At 32.1% G+C, this 19,092-nt stretch overlaps 2 protein-coding genes across 2 annotated transcripts in view; one reads left to right on the top strand and one right to left on the bottom strand.

Moving 5' to 3' along the window:
- Window positions 1-993: 993 nt before the first annotated feature.
- LOC103570138 (ubiquitin conjugation factor E4 B) lies at window positions 994-10,456 on the top strand. Its single transcript, XM_008547756.3, has 5 exons — window positions 994-1,197; window positions 2,957-3,289; window positions 4,007-6,658; window positions 8,339-8,660; window positions 8,912-10,456. Exons 1-5 carry the CDS (start codon window positions 1,174-1,176, stop codon window positions 8,974-8,976), a joined length of 3,396 nt encoding a protein of 1,131 aa, XP_008545978.2. The 5' UTR covers window positions 994-1,173; the 3' UTR covers window positions 8,977-10,456.
- Window positions 10,457-10,623: 167 nt separating this feature from the next.
- Window positions 10,624-19,092, bottom strand: part of LOC103570139 (putative uncharacterized protein DDB_G0282133) — an 11,639-nt gene continuing 3,170 nt past the window's right edge. The window contains exons 4-6 of the mRNA XM_053741753.1: window positions 13,326-18,634; window positions 10,915-11,037; window positions 10,624-10,828 (exon numbers count right to left, since the gene is read on the bottom strand). Coding sequence (XP_053597728.1) covers window positions 10,754-10,828; window positions 10,915-11,037; window positions 13,326-18,634 — 5,507 coding nt within the window. The 3' untranslated portion in view covers window positions 10,624-10,753. The remainder of the gene's footprint in view (window positions 10,829-10,914; window positions 11,038-13,325; window positions 18,635-19,092) is intronic.

Below are 19,092 nucleotides of genomic sequence, written 5' to 3'. Positions count from 1 at the left end.
TCGGATCATAAGATAAGTGATGTCTAATAATTTTTGGAATTTATTCAAAACGATAAATTATAAAAAAAAAAATTTTTTTTTAAATTGCACTTGTAGTTTTTTTAATTTTCTACATGTGCATATTTTCAGTTTTTTTTTTTTCAACTTCAGGGTCATTACAAATAGCAGACTACAAAAATATTTGCTTATTAATTTACGACTAAATATTTAAGTGATAAATTTTCACAAAAATTTTATTTGTAAAAATTTATCAGTGATCGGCATCGAAATGGAAAAGTTCTAAAATAAATTATAAGATATTACAGTGTAATTTACTAATTGTTTTTCATCCTTTTGTGACTCTAATGACATTAGTCATTAGGGTGTAGATAAAAATTAACAAAGGACTAAATATTTCTTCTAGATAAAATCGTCTCGTCACAGATTACCTTAATTGCAATAATGACATTAATAAACGATATTCTAATAAGTTTGTATTTATTAATTCTGACTCCCATTCAAATTAGCAAGACGATTTTGTCGCTTAATTCCAAGGCGCGAAATATTAAAAGCAGACATTGAATTTTTTCTCTTTAATAAACAAAATAAATATAAACTAAAAATTTAAAAAAACGCGCCATGAATTAAAAAAAAATTGTGAATACAAATGACAGCAATTTGAAACCCAAAAATTGTCACTTTTAAACACAATGTGAATTTTTAAAATTTTTATTTTTTTGTAATTCGTTTGATGAAAAAAAAAATTCGGAAATTTTAATTGTCTTCTAAGTTCAGAATTTTAAATTTGAAATTATCAAAAAAAATGAAAAATTACTCCATTGTTTTTAAATGACATCAAAAAGTTTACGAGTAGGAAAATTGTTTTGTTTTAAAGGAAAGAGTAAATTTAAAATTGAATTTAAATTACGAAATTTCCCGCCAGGTTCGTTGGTGTCCACCGTCAGGGAGTTATAAAGACTGGATACACGCCTAAACTTAAACAGATGTAGTAGAGAAGCATGAAGTGAAGTGACTTTCCAATTTGCTGATAAGTCCGAGTTTAATAAAACAAAATTTCACATGATAAATAATAATATTTTAAGTGACAATTACTACCAACAAGACATACAATTGTTCCTTCACAAAAGTGACGTTGTTTAAAAAAAACTAATAAAACTGTTTAATTAATTAATCATGAGTGAATTAAGTCAAGAGGAAGTAAGTAAATTTTTTTTCATTTTCCATGCTACGTAACATTGAAACCTCGTTTGCTTTACAAGTCATGATCATCAATGTTACTATCACTTTGTTTTAAAAATTATTTTTAAAAATAATTATCAGTTTGTCACGAGTTGATTTATTTGAATATTTTTATCATTGGTTTTAAATTATTTAAATTTTGAAATATGAGTATTTTTAAATTTTATTGTTTTTAAAAATATTGTCTTTGTTTCTTACTCGTTTGTAAAATTACGAGTCATCTGAAAAACCTGCAGACAAAGACGATTTTATTTTTATATTTATCATGACTCTTGATCTTTTGTTCGAGACAATTGTTTATTTATAAACTATATTTTATGTTTATATAAATGTAAGGTATACATTTTTCTGGGTGCAAAGAAAATTTTTTTATTTTTTATTTATATTTATAAATTATTTTTTTTTAAAAATTGACATTTTAGTTTGTCAATAAAATGTGGAAATCTTTTACTGTGACGTTGACTAATTTAATTAGAGCTGAGTTTTATATATATATTTATTGAAATTTTATTCTTTGATATTTTTTAAAATTATGTGAAAATATAATTTTTATGTTTTTTTGACTTAAGAATTTATTTATTTGTTTTACGCTTTCGTAATTTATTGAATTTTGTAATATGGAAATTAGCTGACGTTTAGTATTTTTTGAATTTTTTTAAAAATGGTGAATTTGAAAAAAAAAAAAAAAATATTTTGAAAAATTGCACCTGTAGTTTTTTAAATTTTCTACATGTGCATTTTTTTTTTTTTTATTAAATTGTTGAAAAAAAATTCAAAAATTGTTTATTCTTAAGGATCATAATTTTGATATTAAAATTAACCGTCTAATAATTTTTGAATTTTTGTAAAAATAATAAATTTAAAAAAAAATATATTTTGAAAAATTGCACCTGTAGTTTTTCAAATTTTCTACATGTGCATTTTTTTTTTTTTATTAAATTGTTGAAAAAAAATTCAAAAATTGTTTATTCTTGAGGATCATAATTTTGATATAAAAATTAACCGTCTAATAATTTTTGAATTTTTGTAAAAATAGTAAATTTAAAAAAAAAAATATTTTGAAAAATTGCACCTGTAGTTTTTTAAATTTTCTACATGTGCATTTTTTTTTTTTTATTAAATTGTTGAAAAAAAAATCAAAAATTGTTTATTCTTAAGGATCACAATTTTGATATTGAAATTAACCGTCTAATAATTTTTGAATTTTTGTAAAAATAGTAAATTTAAAAAAAAAAAAAATATTTTGAAAAATTGCACCTATAGATTTTTAAATTTTTTACATGTGCATTTTTTAGTTTTTTTTTTTTTTTTTAAATTTCTGTTGAAAAAAAAAAATCCAGAAATTGTTAATTATCTGCTGACTTCAGAATCATGAAAAAAAAGAAATAAAAAAAAGATCAAAAAAAAAAATAAATAAACCAAAAAAATAAATAAACATGAACAGTCATACAGTTGAATTAATTATCAGACTCAGTTTTCACTATTTTCCATTTTTACTCTCATTGATTTTTTGAATGCATTTAGAAACCCGCCAAAAAAATTATCAATTTTGAGTAGTGATATACTGATTCAAAAATTTAATTTCTGGGACCATTTTTATAAATTTCTTATTGGAGTATAAAATTTGTACAAGTATATTTTCTCATACATTTTATTCGGGACATATAATTTGAAATCTGACAAAATTTATTCTTTACTCAATTTATAATTTTATCAGATGCGCAGACGACGACTGGCTCGTCTAGCTGGACTTGAATCCAGTGTAAGCAATCCAGTTAGTCCACCTGGATCTAGTGTCAACAATGTCTCTAAGTCTTCAAATTCACCTGGTCCATCAACTTGTCCAGACTTACCAACACCATCACTCCAACAACAACAATCACCTACTCAGCCTCAATTAAATGAATCATCCAATGAACGAGAAGTTCCAATGGATTTTGAAGAAACCAACGAAAAGCAATCGAATAATATTTCCATAGACGTTGATTCTGGAATCGAAAATATGGAAGTCGAGGAACAAGATCGCAAAGATCATACTTCTAGATCTAGGGTAAATAATTATTTGAAATTATCACAAATTGAAAGTTTTAATTCTTGTCTTCACGACATAAAAGCTTCCAGCAAAATGCTCAAAATTATGGCAATTTACCCGTAGTAAAAAAATGAATATTTTAAAAAATTGCACATATAGTTTATGAAATTTTCGACATGTGCATTTTTTCGAAATTTTTTTTTTTCATAATTTATTTGTTAAAAAAAATGCTTTTTAATTTCCAATGTCTACTAACTTCATTACCATATTTTGATGACAATAAAGTCATCAAAAATTTTTTTTAACAAAAAAAAAAATATTTAAAAAAATTGTACATATAGTTTATGAAATTTTCGACACGTGCATATTTTCCAAAATATTTTTTTTTCATGATTTATCTGTTAAAAAAAATATTTTTCAATTTCAAATGTCTGCTAACTTTATTATCATGGCAATAAAGTTAGCAGACACTTAAAAATTTTTTGATTTTTTTTGACAAAAAAAATATTTTGATAAATTGCACACATAGTTTATAAAATTTTCGACATGTGCATTTTTTCGAAATAATTTTTTTTTCATAATTTATCTGTTAAAAAAAATGTTTTGTAATTTTGAATGACTGCTAACTTTCCTATCATTAATTTTGCCGTCCACGACTTAGTACCCTACAACAGAAATTAAAACTTTCGATTCTGGTATCTAAAAAAATCACTAACATCAAAAAATTTTTTTTAGACCACCAGCTCCAGCGCCGACGTCTCTACAGACCAAATCCACAGCACAATCTCCCGTGTCCTTTGCGTCTCCTGGAAGCAACCAACAGAACAAACCATATTTCTCCCGGAGCTATCAGCAAACACTTCATCACTCAACCGGACAATGTCTCACACCGACCTAATAAACGAGTCGCTCATGGAAGTCCTAAAAATTTTCACCGACAATGAAGATCCCCTGAAAGACATAACCAGCGACGTCTTATCTGACGGCGAAGACAGTCCCAATAGTCAGACAAGTCCCATGGTCAGTCCAGCCGCCGCCACATCATCACTAGCATCATCATCAGCAACCGGACTGCCCATGATATTCACCAGTGAAAGTAAAAACAAACCCCGTAGTTTTTTCTACCTCGTCGACTGCTACAGTCGTGCCGCACTCGAGGAACGGAACAACCCGAAGCGTTCAAGTGTCCCGCCAATTTCCGAAGTATTAATTTCGCTCCGCGCCCAATGTGTTCAATACGCGAGTCTCGTTCTGCAGCAAATAATCGGAGTACCAGTTGATAAACTAATAAACCCATCCTCAGTAATCACAAGTCCGCTGCTGTATCCAGTTCTAGCCCAGACTCTACCACGTGGTTTCCTTCATGAACTGGTAGCGCGCACTCATTTAAACCCACAGACATTCAATAAAATATTTACACCACTGCTCCAAGGTCTGTATTTGTCAATGCAACAAGTGAGTCTCATTGGCAACACCCATCGTCGTCCCATTGAAGCGCTAGAAGAACTAATAGACATCCGTTGCGGTACCAATGGCAACATCCGGCCCATATGCCGACTTATCACCCACCAGATCCAATTCCTGCCAGATTTCATGACGACTGCAGTAGGCCGCGAGCTAACCCGGACGTCATTCCTCGGTCCCTTCTTATCGGTATCAGTTTTCGCAGAAGACCAACCGAAGGTCGCGGAAAAATTCTTCAGCGGCAATCCAACGAATGACAAGTCAATAAATTTGACACTGCAGCAGGAGTTAGAGAGCACGAGATCGTCATTGCATAAATTATTTCATGCTATTTTAGCAACTAGTACATGCCGTGAAGCAACGCTGGCTTACTTAGCGACTTTATTGCGGCACAATGAAAAACGTGTGCAAATTCAAACAGAAGAATTCGCGCTAGCAGGTGATGGCTTCATGCTTAATTTATTATCTACATTACAAATGCTGTCGGTTAAAATAAAACTAGATACCGTCGACCCGCTGTATCCATTCCACCCATCAAGTTTCGTTGAAATAAAAAATGACACGCGTCTGAAATTGTCATCCCAGGAAGTCGTCGACTGGGTAAAGGAATTAGAAACAAGCCACAAGTGGACGGAAGCTAAATTCCCAACTCAGTGCTGGTTCTTGACTCTGCACTGCCACCACATCGCGCTGATGCCCGCGCTGCAAAAATACAGGCGTAAATTACGCGCGTTGAGAGAGTTGCAGAAAATGCTGGACGATTTGCAGGCGACCGAGTCCTCGTGGAAGGACGCGCCCTACGCTGGCCACAATAAGGAACTCATCAAACGTTGGAAGCAGCAACTCAAGCGTCTGAGCAAATCCAAGTCTTGCGCTGATGCTGGTCTGATTGATCCAGTTCTGATGAGACGTTCCCTGCACTTCTACTGCTCCGTCGCTGAAATTCTGCTGGGTCTGCTGAAGCAGTCAGAAAATGGGAACTCATTGTCCTTGTCACTGCCATTGCCCCAACAGATTCCCAATAAATTCACGGCATTGCCTGAGTGGTACGTCGAAGACATCGCGGAATTTTTGCTGTTCGCCCTGCAGTTTTGTCCCTCTGTCGTCACTAATAATGTCGACAACGCGCTGATCACTTGGCTGCTCGTGATCATTTGCACGCCGCACTGCATCAGAAACCCGTACCTCATTGCTAAGATAATAGAAGTACTTTTTGTGATAAACACAAGTGTTCAAGGACGCAATGACATCCTGCATGACCAAGTGATGTCGCACCCAATAACCAAAACCCACTTGGCCTCTTATCTCATGAAGTTTTACACTGATGTGGAGACAACGGGATCCAGCTCGGAGTTCTATGACAAATTTTCTATAAGATATCACATAAGTTTGATATTGAAGACGATGTGGGACAGTCCCGTGCACCGGACATCGATAATAAATGAGAGCAACAATGGCAAGCAGTTTGTAAAGTTCATCAACATGCTGATGAACGACACGACGTTTTTGCTGGACGAGAGCTTGGAGTCACTGAAGCGCATCCATGAAGTCCAGGAACTGATGGCTGATAAACCGAACTGGTCATCGATGTCAAATGAGCAGCAGCAGTCGAGGACAAGACAACTGACTGCTGATGAACGGCAGGCGAGGTCGTATCTGACGCTGGCTAAGGAGACGGTTTCGATGTTTCATTACTTGACTGTGGAAATAACGGAGCCGTTTTTGCGGCCGGAACTTGTGGGCAGATTGAGTGCGATGCTGAACTTTAATTTGAAGCAACTCTGCGGCCCTAAATGCAAAGATTTGAAAGTTAAAAAGCCGATCAAGTATGGGTGGGAACCGCGCACGCTGCTGGGGCAACTGATTGATATTTACTTACATCTTGACTGTGATAATTTTGCTGCTGCTTTAGCCAGCGATGAGGTAAATTTGAATTTTTATTTTATATTTAAGATAACGTGTCCCAGTTCGTGGTCGAGCTCAAGGTTTTCCTCAATCAATTTTTCTATTTCCATTTAAATATCACGGGAAAAAAAATTTTTTTTTTTTTTAGAATTTTCTCTAGCTCACAAACTAATCGACGGATTTTTATGCACAATACATTTTTTTGTAAGAAATTGAACGCTCTACAAAAAAAGTTTCTTATCATTTTTTGATAAATTCAGCTGTTCAAAAGTTATTTAAGCCTTAAGTCAAATTTATAGTAAATTTTGAGATTTTTTTACTTTTCCGGCGAAACTATCACTCTTATAAAAAAAAGTCATTAGAACTTTTTGTAGATAATTTTATTCCTTACAAATTATTATGAATAAAGTTTTTCGAAATTCCGCATTGTCGACAAGTTATTTTCATTTCAATGTCAAGCTCTTAAAATCATTCAGAAATGTATTTTTTTAAGAGCTTAACATTGAAATGAAAATAACTTGAGAACAATGCGGAATTTCGAAAAACTTTATTCGTAATAATTTGTAAGGAATTAAATTATCTACAAAAAGTTCTAATGACATTTTTTGATAAGACTGATAGTTTCGCCGGAAAAGTAAAAAAATCTCAAAATTTACTATAAATTTGACTTGAAGCTTAAATAACTTTTGAACGGTTGAATTTATCAAAAAATGATAAGAGACTTTTTTTGTAGAGCGTTCAATTTCCTACAAAAAAATGTATTGTGCATAAAAATCCGTTGATTAGTTTGCGAACTAGAGAAAATTCTAAAAAAAAAAAAAATTTTTTTTCCCATGTTACTTAAATAGAAAAATTGATTGAGGCAAACCTTAATGTCATTATCAAGAGCCCGGATTGGTGCCAAAATTTTTATTTTTATTTATACTTTCAATTTTTGTACACCATAAAAAAAAAATTGTTTGTTTTTTTGAAACACCCTAGTAAACATATATTAAAAAATATATGTTACAGATATAAATATATATGTGACAATACATGAAATCTTATATAGAACTATATATAGATTTTGGCGGATTTTATTATATTTCTATATATGTTTTCTCTTATATGATTTCATATATTTTCGTATAACTTCAATATATTATTTATATATTTGAAAACTTATAATTTTAATATATTTAAAAATAAATGTTATTTATATATGGAAACAAATAAGAATATATATATAATTAATCATTATATGCCACGATATATGTACCATGTATTTAACTTTATAAATTTTTGTATATTTTTCGATATATAGAAGCATATAAGTCTCCCCATATATGTAAGAATAAATAAAATATATTCTTTTCTGTCTTCCTCTCTCTGTTATAAGATTCAAACATTGTGTTCAGAATATATATATATATATATATATATATGTGTGCTAGCTTACAAATTTACATATATAATTAGCAATATATGTAATACATATATGTGCTAACTTATAAGTTTACATATATGATTATAAATATATATAATACATGTATTAACTTATAAACTTACATATATAATTAATTATATTAAAACTTAGTATATTATATATAAGAAAATATATATCGTTTTTGACCACTTATATGGTCCCATATTGATTATATATTTTTCCATATATATTTATCATAAATAGTATTTTCATGCTGGATGTTTTGTTTTCAGAGATCGTTTTGCAAAGAATTGTTTACCGATGCCGCGAATCGTTTGGGAAAAGCGAACATTAAAACTACAACTGAAATCGAGAGATTCATGGCACTGGCAGAACGCGCTGCAGTTATTGCGCGTGATAATCTCGCACGTGAAGAAGACTACGGTGATGCACCAGACGAGTTCCGTGATCCACTTATGGACACGCTGATGGAAGATCCTGTTAAATTACCTTCCGGTATAATAATGGATAAGGCTGTTATAATTAGGCATTTATTGAACAGCTCAACAGATCCATTTAGCCGGCAGCCACTCAGTGAAGATATGCTTATGCCAGGTAATTTTAATATTTTATTATTAAATTATTACATTTAATTAATTGATTCAAAAAAATTTATATATAAAAAAAAAAGTACTAGTTCCCTAACTGGATACTAGTTCCCTGTCTTGGTACTATTTTTTTTTTTATGTGTAATGAATTTTTAAATACGAAAAATTCAGTATGAAAATTAATAAACTCCTCAAAATTTTTTTAACTACCCATTAAAAATATATGTAATAAAATGAACGTTATATTTTTATTTCCAGATCTCGATTTAAAAAGAAGAATAACCGCATGGAAACAACAAAAAAGACCATCACCAAATTATTAATAAATAAAATCCTCATGTGTGAGCAAAATTTAAAAATTATCTATACAGTAGATAATTAAAGGATTGAAGATAAAAATATTGATTATTATTATCTATAAATTCATATATCCGTATATAATAATAATAATAACAACAATAAAAATTATAATTAATTAATTAAAAATAAATCAATTAACAATAAAATTATATGATTCTGAATTTAGTAGACAATTAAAAATTTTCCGATTTTTTTTTTTCGAAATAAATTACAAAAAATAAAAATTAAAAATATGCACATGTAGAAAATTTAAAAAACTATATGTGTAATTTTTTAAAATATTTTTTTTTTTTAAATTTACCGCTCCCGGATCGAGTACTAGTTCACTAATCGGGAGCCAGTGAATTTATAATTTTTAAAAAAATTATAAGACGTCGACTAACTTCAGTATCAAAATTATAAATTATTGTGCTAATATATCATCACAGAGCAATGATCTCGTAAATGTGCAACCATTGCGCTCAATTATAAACTATAAATTTTTTATACCACTATAAATAATTCAATTAATTAATTAATTAAATAATAACAATAATTAATTAAATAAATATGTAATTGACAGACTGCAGCAACCGAACTGCCAATTTAGAATTCCACAACAATACTAAAAAATTAATAATAATAATAATAGTAAATTTATTTTAGACTGTAAATATATTTGCGCTTTTCCCGCCTTTTTTTAAATCAACAATTGTTATTTTTTTCTTTTTTTTTTAATTACCACGTGATTTAATTATTGAAAATTACCGTATTAAGAAAATTCACATTCAATTAAATTTTAATATTAATTTTAAAAATTATAGTGTAACTTAAATTAATTAATTAAAAAAAAATTACAAAAAAAAAAAAAAAAAATATGATGTAATGAATAAATGAATTATTTTACTTTAATTATAATTTTATATTCGTCTGTAGAATTTTGTTGTAGTAGTAACTGATAAATTATTCGATAATTAATAAATTTAAGGATAAGAGTAAAATAATAATATAGTTAATTAATAAAAAAAACGAGGGAAAATAATTAATACTTTAAAGTTAAATACTTGAAGTATTTGCTGGTGCATTTTACCATTAATCTATCGACAATTATTATAAAATTTATTGTTGGTGTCAATGTAAATAAATGAATAAAAAAAAAAAAAAAAATTAAACAAAATTTCAATAGGAAAATTAATGAATTAAATGTCGATTTATCACATCACTCATTATTCGATGTCTGTAATGATGAACGTAATTAAGACTAGAGATAATTATAAAATTTTTAGTGAGTAATTAGTACTGTAGGTATGTTATATGTTACATGTTATATTATTTCATTAAAACGAACGATAATTATTTGGTTCAGTATCTAATTATTTCTGGTAACTTTTTTTTGTATGTATATTTATTGGTATAAAGTTATGACTTACTGCCCGCTTGTATTTTTTCCATGCAAATAAATAAATTTAAAAAAAAAGGAGATTCAAATCTGGTTTTTTGAGATGATCACAGTGTAGGTCATAAGCCTGCGGTGTCTCTCCCCTTGATCGGCAAGTAGAAAATTTAAAAAACTATAAGTGAAATTTACCCTGTCCTCTAGATCAGGATTACGACGGGTAGTCGACTGTATATGAAAAATAAAACTCATTTTTTTATTAAATTAATTTATGAAATATATGTACATATTTAAACACGTAATATTATTCGCGGGGATATATGATAAATTAATTATAATACAGTTTTTTAATTAATTATAGTTCGTCAAGTTGTTTTGTAGTGAAGCACTGGTGGAGGTGGAGCTGGTAAGTCACTTGTAAATTGGGTTGCTTCGGAAACCTAAATGATAAATAAGTAAATTAATTAATTAGTAATATAAGTGATTATTTGATTGTATGAAAAAAATCAATTAATTGATGACTAACCTGTGGCACGTGACCGAGAGTATTATTGGCGGAATAATTAATTCTCTGTGGATAACTCGCGGATGAGTGATTGGTAGACTGTGTCAATCCGGGTGGAATATTTGGTGGTTTGTATCCGGGTATCTGAAAAAAAAAAAAAAAAAACACATTTATTATTAAAGTCCAGCTTTAGCTCTCGATATATGGCAACACTTGACTAGAGCTAACGCATTTCCGAATGCACCCACAAATTCGAATAAAATTGTTAAATTTTAATTTTTAAATTTCGCGCCGTTGGCGCTGCTGCGCGTCACTGTTTTCAACGTTCAAATTTTTGCTGAAGTGGGGGGGTCGATTAATCGCAAAATCGATTGCTTAGTATCAACTGACGGTGCGATAGCGGCAGTCAGTATGATCGAAAATGGCAGTAGTAGTCCAGATCCTTCTTTACATTTGAATTCTGACGCTATTGCAGTTAAGTCGCGTAAAATTGTGCAGTGATTGTAAAATTTATTTTTTATTAATTTAAATTGTGCAAAGTATCTGTGGTGTAGTTAAGTGTTCAGTGCTAGTGTCAAGTGTTAAGTGTTCAGTGCTAGTGTAAAGTGTTGCTGATGACTGATGCTGATGTCTTCCAAGTTCCTGATCAAAATCATCTGGCATCGTCTGGTGGGAAATAGCAGTCAAGTGACGTTTTTTAGCTGCAATACACTTGGAGCAATTTAAATCAAATCTCCAAGTGTATTAGGACACCCTTCTGCGCATTATTTTCCCACCAAGGTTTGTTCAAACACTCAAGTGTTTTTTTTTAATATTTTAAATATTTCTATCATATTCTACCGCCATTTTATTTTGACACGATTTTTAATTTTTCTCAATTTCTAATAATTTATTTTTCAAATATTTAAATTTACCGCGCAAGTAATGAGAATAATTAATACGTAATTATTGAAAATATTAAATTTAAAGTATATTTTTTAGTCAAATCAATATAATTATTGACACAAATAAATTTTAAAGAAATCATTAAATTTCGATTTTTAAATTTCGCGCCAAGATGGCGCTACTGCGCGTTGTTGTATTTAACGTTTAAATTTTTGACAAAGTGGGGGCGTTCGATGAATCGCAAAATCGATTGTTTTAAATATCAACTGACGGTCCAATAGCGGCAGTTAGTATCATCGAAAATGGCAGTAGTGGTCCAGATCCTTCTTTACGTTTGAATTATGACGCTATTGCAGTTAAGTCGCGTAAAATTGTGCAGTGATTGTAAAATTTATCTTTTATTAATTTAAATTGTGCAAAGTATCTGTGGTATAGTTAAGTGTTCAGTGCTAGTGTAAAGTGTTAAGTGTTCGTTCGAGTGTAAAGTGTTGCGGATCGCTGATGCTGATACATTCCAAGTTCCTGAGCAAAATCATCTGGCATCGTCTGGTGGGAAATAGCAGTCAAGTGACGTTTTTTAGCTGGAATACACTTGGAGCTATTTAATTCAAGTCTCCAAGTGTATTAGGACATCCTTCTGCGCATTATTTCCCCACCAAGGTTTGTTCAAACACTCAAGTGTTTTTTTTTCAATTTTTTGAATATTTTTCTATCATATTCTTCCGCCATTTTATTTTGACATGATTTTTAATTTTTCTCAAATTTCTAATAATTTATTTTTCAAATATTTAAATTTATCGCGCAAGTAATGAGACTAATTAATAAATGAATTACTTCGGGTACATTCGGAAATGTCGTAGCTCTAGCTGTCGCTGTATGGTAACGCTTGGCTAGAGAAATTCTAGAAAAATAATCACAGTCGACTCGTCATAAGCCAGGTCTAGGGGACAGGAAAATTTTTTTTTAAATTTCAGTCTTCCGTGCGTTTAGTTTTGATCTCGACTACTCGTTATAAGCCTGCGTTTATTTTATATAATTTTAAACGTCATATTTACGTTTTGTCACATGCGCCAGTGTCCCGATTTTTCTAGTGCTTATAGCGCTGAAATAAATACTTATCTTTTTACACAAATAATAATTGTAATGTAAAAAATAATAATGACAAGGGTATTAATGAAAGTAATAATAATAATAATTGTTATTGATCAACATAATGCTCAATAAAACTTTTAAATTGTAACAGAAGCTTTAATTGTAATTAATCATTACAATTATCACCAATAAATAATATTTAACTTAATATTTATAAAATTATTATCCGCGAAAGATCGATAGTAAATTTTCATAATTAATTTAGATATTTTGTTGCTATTGTTAGTTTATAATTTATGTAATTCTAACGGAGGCTTATAACGGGGTCTGCTACGAAACTCAAAAAATTGGTCAAGTGGTGCTGTTTTAACTCAGTACCCGCTGATCAAGGGGAGAGACACCACGAGCAGGCTTATGACCTAGACTCCAATAATAATAATAACAATAAAAAATACCTTATCATTTATTTCTGGAAATATTGTACTCAAATTAAAATTAGTAAGACTCGTTCCCGACGGATGATGTGTCATCGCAACAGAATTACTCGTCATACTTCTGCTCCTATTTGAATTTCCCGCCAGTCCCATTCCCATAGCATGCGGCGAATTCTGATACAACGCATTAGCATGCGTCGGCGGCGGGGGTGGTGGCGGCGGCAAAAAACTCGCCGAGTGCCCATGGTGATGATGGTGGTGATGATGATGATGCGGGTAATCTTCCATCGTCGCCACACCCGGTACCGAAAACTCCACATGCATCGGGTCCGCTTTCTTCTTACTCTTTTTACTGACACTCGTGTAATTTCTTTTGCCGTCACAATTCTGGTGATGCTTCACTCCCCCATTACCATAATGAGTATTCTTGACGTTCGTCGTTGCCGTTGACGAAGCCGTGACACGTGTACTCGAAGATGTCACACTCGCTGGCATGTCTGTTGATTTTGATGGATTGCCAACATTCGTAGTAACATTCGGTAATAAAAATGAATTTGCCTCTAAATAATCCGTCGGGTTGTCATGCAACGGCATCATGTAACTTCCGGGAGTATTAGCAGATATTCCCGGAATAAAATTTGTCGTCGGATAAATATTCGCGTTAGGAGAATAAGTATAAGACGTATGATTAAAATTCTGGTTCATCACTTGGCCATATCCGTTACCGTCGTCCGGATTCGTCGCTAAATAATTTATCGGGGGCATCACCATGTCCGCTGACAACCCACCCGGGAATTTATTCTGCGAATAATCTGCGGAGAATTTTATTGCGTGTAATTGTTTGTCAGGATTATTATCCTGGATACTAGAAGAAGTATTCACTCCAATCAAAGCTTCTGCGGTATAATTACTTTTGCAATTACGATTTCTCCATAGTCCGTCTTGCTGCTGGTACTTCTGCTGCTGATAACCGTCAGGAGCACAAGCGCCAGGAAACCCAACGGCAATTTTTTGCTCTTCGTGTTGCGGCAACTGGTCCGTTTTCCGCATCTCCATTTGTCTTCTAGCCGTCCGCGGACTTGTGTTGCTCTTCCGCTGATGTTTCCGCGTCTGCGTCTGCGTTTGTGTCTGGGTTTGGGTCTGCTGCTGATGCGGGTGATGGGGATGATTCTGCTGATGTTTCTCAGCCTTCTCATGCTCGACTAATTGACTTACGGACAAAAATGACCCACCTTGAACGGAATGCTGGACATTTTCGTTGATCACTGAGAATTCTTTGTCTTTTACTGTCTTAGGCTGCGCTATATCATTGCGCTGTCCGAACATAAAACCCTTTTCAGTGACGGTACCCAGGGCTAGATCACCAACGAGAGTTGGTAAAGTTGATGGAACCACTTGCTGCTGATGCTGCTGCTGATGTTCTATTGATTTAATAACTTGGGAGTGGTCTGGATTCTGAGGATTTTTGGTTGGCGACCAGGAAAAATGCTGGTCATCTGGGTAATAAGTGTCTGTTAATCTCCGGGGGTCGCTTTGCAGGCTAGAAACATTTGTAAATCCTGCAGCGCTTACTGCTACGTCATAGTTGTTGTAAAATTGATGATTTGCTGCTGATGTTGATGGCTGATTGTAAGTTGGAGGCTGGCTAAAAATATTGTTCTGACAAAACTCTAACTCTTTGCCAATCGGCGGCAAAATAATGTCCGGCACATTAGAGTTGTGTTTTATTTCCGGTGTCATCATCCAGTTTACTGGTGGTCTGGCCGTCTGCTGGACTTGCTGCTGAATTGGTTTGGATTTTAACTGTTGTTGCTGCTTGTAAGGATCATGCAAAATTCCCTGATATTTTATCTGATCTTTATAATTCCCAGAGTAAATATCTGGACATTTTCCGGGGTTACCAGGTTCGATATCAAAATTAATAGAGTCATAATTGCTGTAGTTTTTATTCTCCTTCGGTGTCTGATTAGTTTTAGAGTGTCGCTGCTGGTCCAATGGGAATTCTGTCTGCGTGTAATTTGCATCGACTGTAAATTTTTTATTTATTTTGTTGCTACCGTAATCGTCTACTGGATTTTGATTACGGGACTTTTGGGTCGGACCAGTAGATTTTGTTTTATCTTGACTATGGGTCACTGTCGTTGTCGTTGTTGTTGTTGCTGCTGTTGTTGTTGGTGGTTTAGTTTTTTTTTCTATTCCCGTTGATGATAAGTCTGTCGTAAATGATTGTCCCGCATTATTATTATTATTATCATTATTAGCATTATTATTATTATTATTATTATTATTATTATTATTATTATTATTATTATTATTATTATTATTATTATTATTGAATGTCGCGTTTTTTTGTAATGAATAATTAAAATTTTCACATATTGTCTTATCTTCATTGGAATTTTGTTCAGTATTTTGTTCAAATCTTAATAAATTATTATTATTATTGTTATTATTATTATTATTATTATTATTTTTGCTTTTATTTGTTTTATTATTATTATTAGTATTTGTAGAATTATTATTATTATTATTATTATTATTATTATTATTATTATTATTATTATTATTTGGTGAAATACCAGTCCAAGAAAGAACACTAAAATTAGACGAATTATTAGCACCAGTAGACTTATTATTATTATTAGCAACATTTTGTTGCTGCTGTTGTTGTTTTTGTTGCATTTGTGACGTAACTTGATGTGAATAATGAGGCAACGAAATCTGCCCACTATTTTTATTATGCGAATTATCATCAAAAAGTTTTTTTTCATCCCGCGTATAAGGAACATAATGTCCTGTATAATTTTCTGAATTCATCTTAACACTCGTGACGTCATAGTGCTCATTTTCTGTCATTTTCAAACCGGAAACACCAAAGTCCGGTGACATTTTATCACCTGAAAGTCCAAAGTGTTCTGTAATTTTGACAGATTTCGTTGCGGTTTGTTTCGTTGTTGCGTTGCTGTAATTTTGATCCAAACTTTGACCGGGAACTTGAACTTGAGACTGAGACTGAGACTGAGTTTGTAAATCGCGTTCTTTAATTAAATAATTTTGATAATCAACCGGTGAATTTTTATTCAAATTTCCCGGGTTATAACGTGGGGTCAATTGATTATTAAAAATTTCTTTGTGGGAATAATTAGAAGACTCATGATTACTTTCAACATATCGCTGCTCTTGGGAAGAATACTGGTACGGTAAATTAAGAGATTCATTATTTTGAATCCCGCTCTGATTTGAATAAGCCCGCGAATTATCTATTGGAATAATTTCTTCTGTATTATTTACCGTGAAATTCGTGTAGTTCGACGTATAATCTGTCAGTAAGGTCGTCTGATAACGCGTCGAATTGTCATCATTATATTTAGACAACTTATTATCATTCGTTGAATTAATAATAATATTATTATTATTATTAGAATTATTATTATTGTCATTATATTTAGACTTATCTATTTTTTTATTGCTATCAATATCACAGTTTGAATTAGCAGCCGAACTGACGCTAGATATTAAGTTTGTCAAATTATTTATCGACGTCGGAACAATCGATTTTGAGTAGGGAACAATTCGATACAATTTGTCTTTAAACGTCTCGCTGTTTATAATTTTCGGCAGCGACTTCGAGTTATCAGTTTTTATTTCTGGATCTGGGATTAAATTTTTTTTGAATTTACTGTCGCTTATTTTCAAATCATCGGATTTTACTTTGAAACTATTGGGCTCGATGTTGCCAATTTGCAGCAACATCGGAGGTGTCTGGCTGTGATACTTCAAGTCCTCTTTCATGTCTTCTTCAAGAACTTCTGTCTTGCCGTTCAACGACGACACCAATGGGAACGCCATCAAAAAGGCAGCGGTCGGTGAAATGGACTCTGGGTTATGGGAATTAGACGGGACTTGAAGCGACGCAAATAAATCGTTTGATAAATCGGAGTGTAAGTCCCGATTATTTATCGGCACGAAACTATTGTCGTTGCTGTAAAGACTTTTGTTTGATTCCTTTATCAATTTTTCGTCTTTTGCTTCAGGCGCGACGGTTACTGTGACAGCTGATGACATTTCCGGTTTCATTGTCGTCGTAGTGTTGGTGTCTAGATTCAAAATAATCTTGGTCGCGTCTATCGTTGAGTTGTCCGGCGACTCAGTCAACAAATTGAACCGAGAATTTAAATCACAGACTTCTTTAACTTCTGGCGGTTTATTGATGTCAACTTCGATTACTTTCTCTACTGAAAATTCATCTTTTTCAGCCAGAGTTTCCGTCAGCTCTGCCGCTGATACTCCTGGGTCAGAAATATTTTTTTCACCTGAGTCCTCGATTATTTCTTTAGCGCAGCTCAATTCTGCGGCAGCTGATTCGACTTTTGTCTCAGTTAAAATTTCAACTGAGGATTTTTCAGCTTCCGTTGACTGGTTATCCAAATTGACATCCGCATCATTATTAATTTCCGAACTTTCGGTAATTTTATCAGCAACGTTCTGGAAGTCATCAATCGGTTCACTATTTTCTGGTAATTTCTCACTCACTTCGGCTGTCAACTTGTCATCATTTTCATGAACATCCGCTGATTTTTTATCCTTCAATTTTTTGTCATCATTTTTTTTTTTACTCCTAAATTTCTGTTTTTTATTTTTATTTTTATTTTCTGTCTTCGTATTTTTGATGTCAGATTTGCTGGCAAGTGTTTTGACGTCGCGACGCACGACAGGAATCGGGACCTTGTAGGCCATAGTTGTCTTCGTTATTTCTTTACCTTTTGGTAAAATGCCTTTGCGACCGCCGATTTTGGTCGCTTCGATAATTGTCTTTACATTTGACACCCAGTCGTGGGAATTTATTCCGACATTTGTTCGTATGCTTGGTATTGTATTCAATGTCACTTTCTGTACAGTATTTAGGACATTATTATTTTGGACGGATATATTTTTGATGTTATTGCAATCGACGGACTGCATTACGATCATTGGGTTCGCTGATGATTGATTGTTGCTGATAATTATTTGTGATTGTTGCTGCTGTTGATTGGAAGTACTTGGGTTGACGAGGATATTTGTTGACGCCAGTGGTGTTATCAGTGGCATCAACTTACCGCTTGATAAAATCAATGTCCCGGATACTAAATTTGCTATCGATGAATTTTGTGATGTTGATGCTGATGTTGATGGTGTTGACTTTGATTTTAGTGATTTTTTAGTTGGTTTCTTTACTTGGGGGTCGTTGTTATTTAAATTTTTTCTTTTTAATTTTTTACGGGACTCGAGTTTGCGGATTCCGGTGCTGGATTTTGGACCGGCTGATGATTCTATGGCTGGTTCGCTAGAAACTTAATTTGATATTTTTTTTATTAATTAATTTATTGTGAGGGTGGCAGGGGGGAGGGGGTTGTAGGGCAGGAGTTTTTAAGTTGATGGAAGTGGGAAATTTATTTTTTTTATAAATGTGGGGAGAAAAGTGCGATTGGTTTTTGGTAAATATCTTTGTAAATATTGAATTTTTTGAAAAATACCAAGAGATCTTTTTTGTAGCTCTTTAAATTCTCTATAAAAAATGTATCTTATAATTTTTTGAAAAATTTGATACTTACTACGATAATTTGAGTTTTAAGTTTTTAGAACTTAATGAGGAATTTGGGGTTCAAAATTATCGGTTGGTTTTTCGTAAATATCTTTGTAAATATTAAATTTTTTGAAAAATATCAAGAGACCTTTCTTGTAGCTCTTTAAATTCTCTACAAAAAATGACTCTTATATTTTTTTGAAAAATTGAATACCTTCTGGAATA

This window comes from Microplitis demolitor, chromosome 9 (genome assembly GCF_026212275.2).
Source record: "Microplitis demolitor isolate Queensland-Clemson2020A chromosome 9, iyMicDemo2.1a, whole genome shotgun sequence".
Lineage (NCBI taxonomy): Eukaryota > Metazoa > Arthropoda > Insecta > Hymenoptera > Braconidae > Microplitis > Microplitis demolitor.
This window is presented reverse-complemented; position numbering and strand designations above follow the sequence as displayed.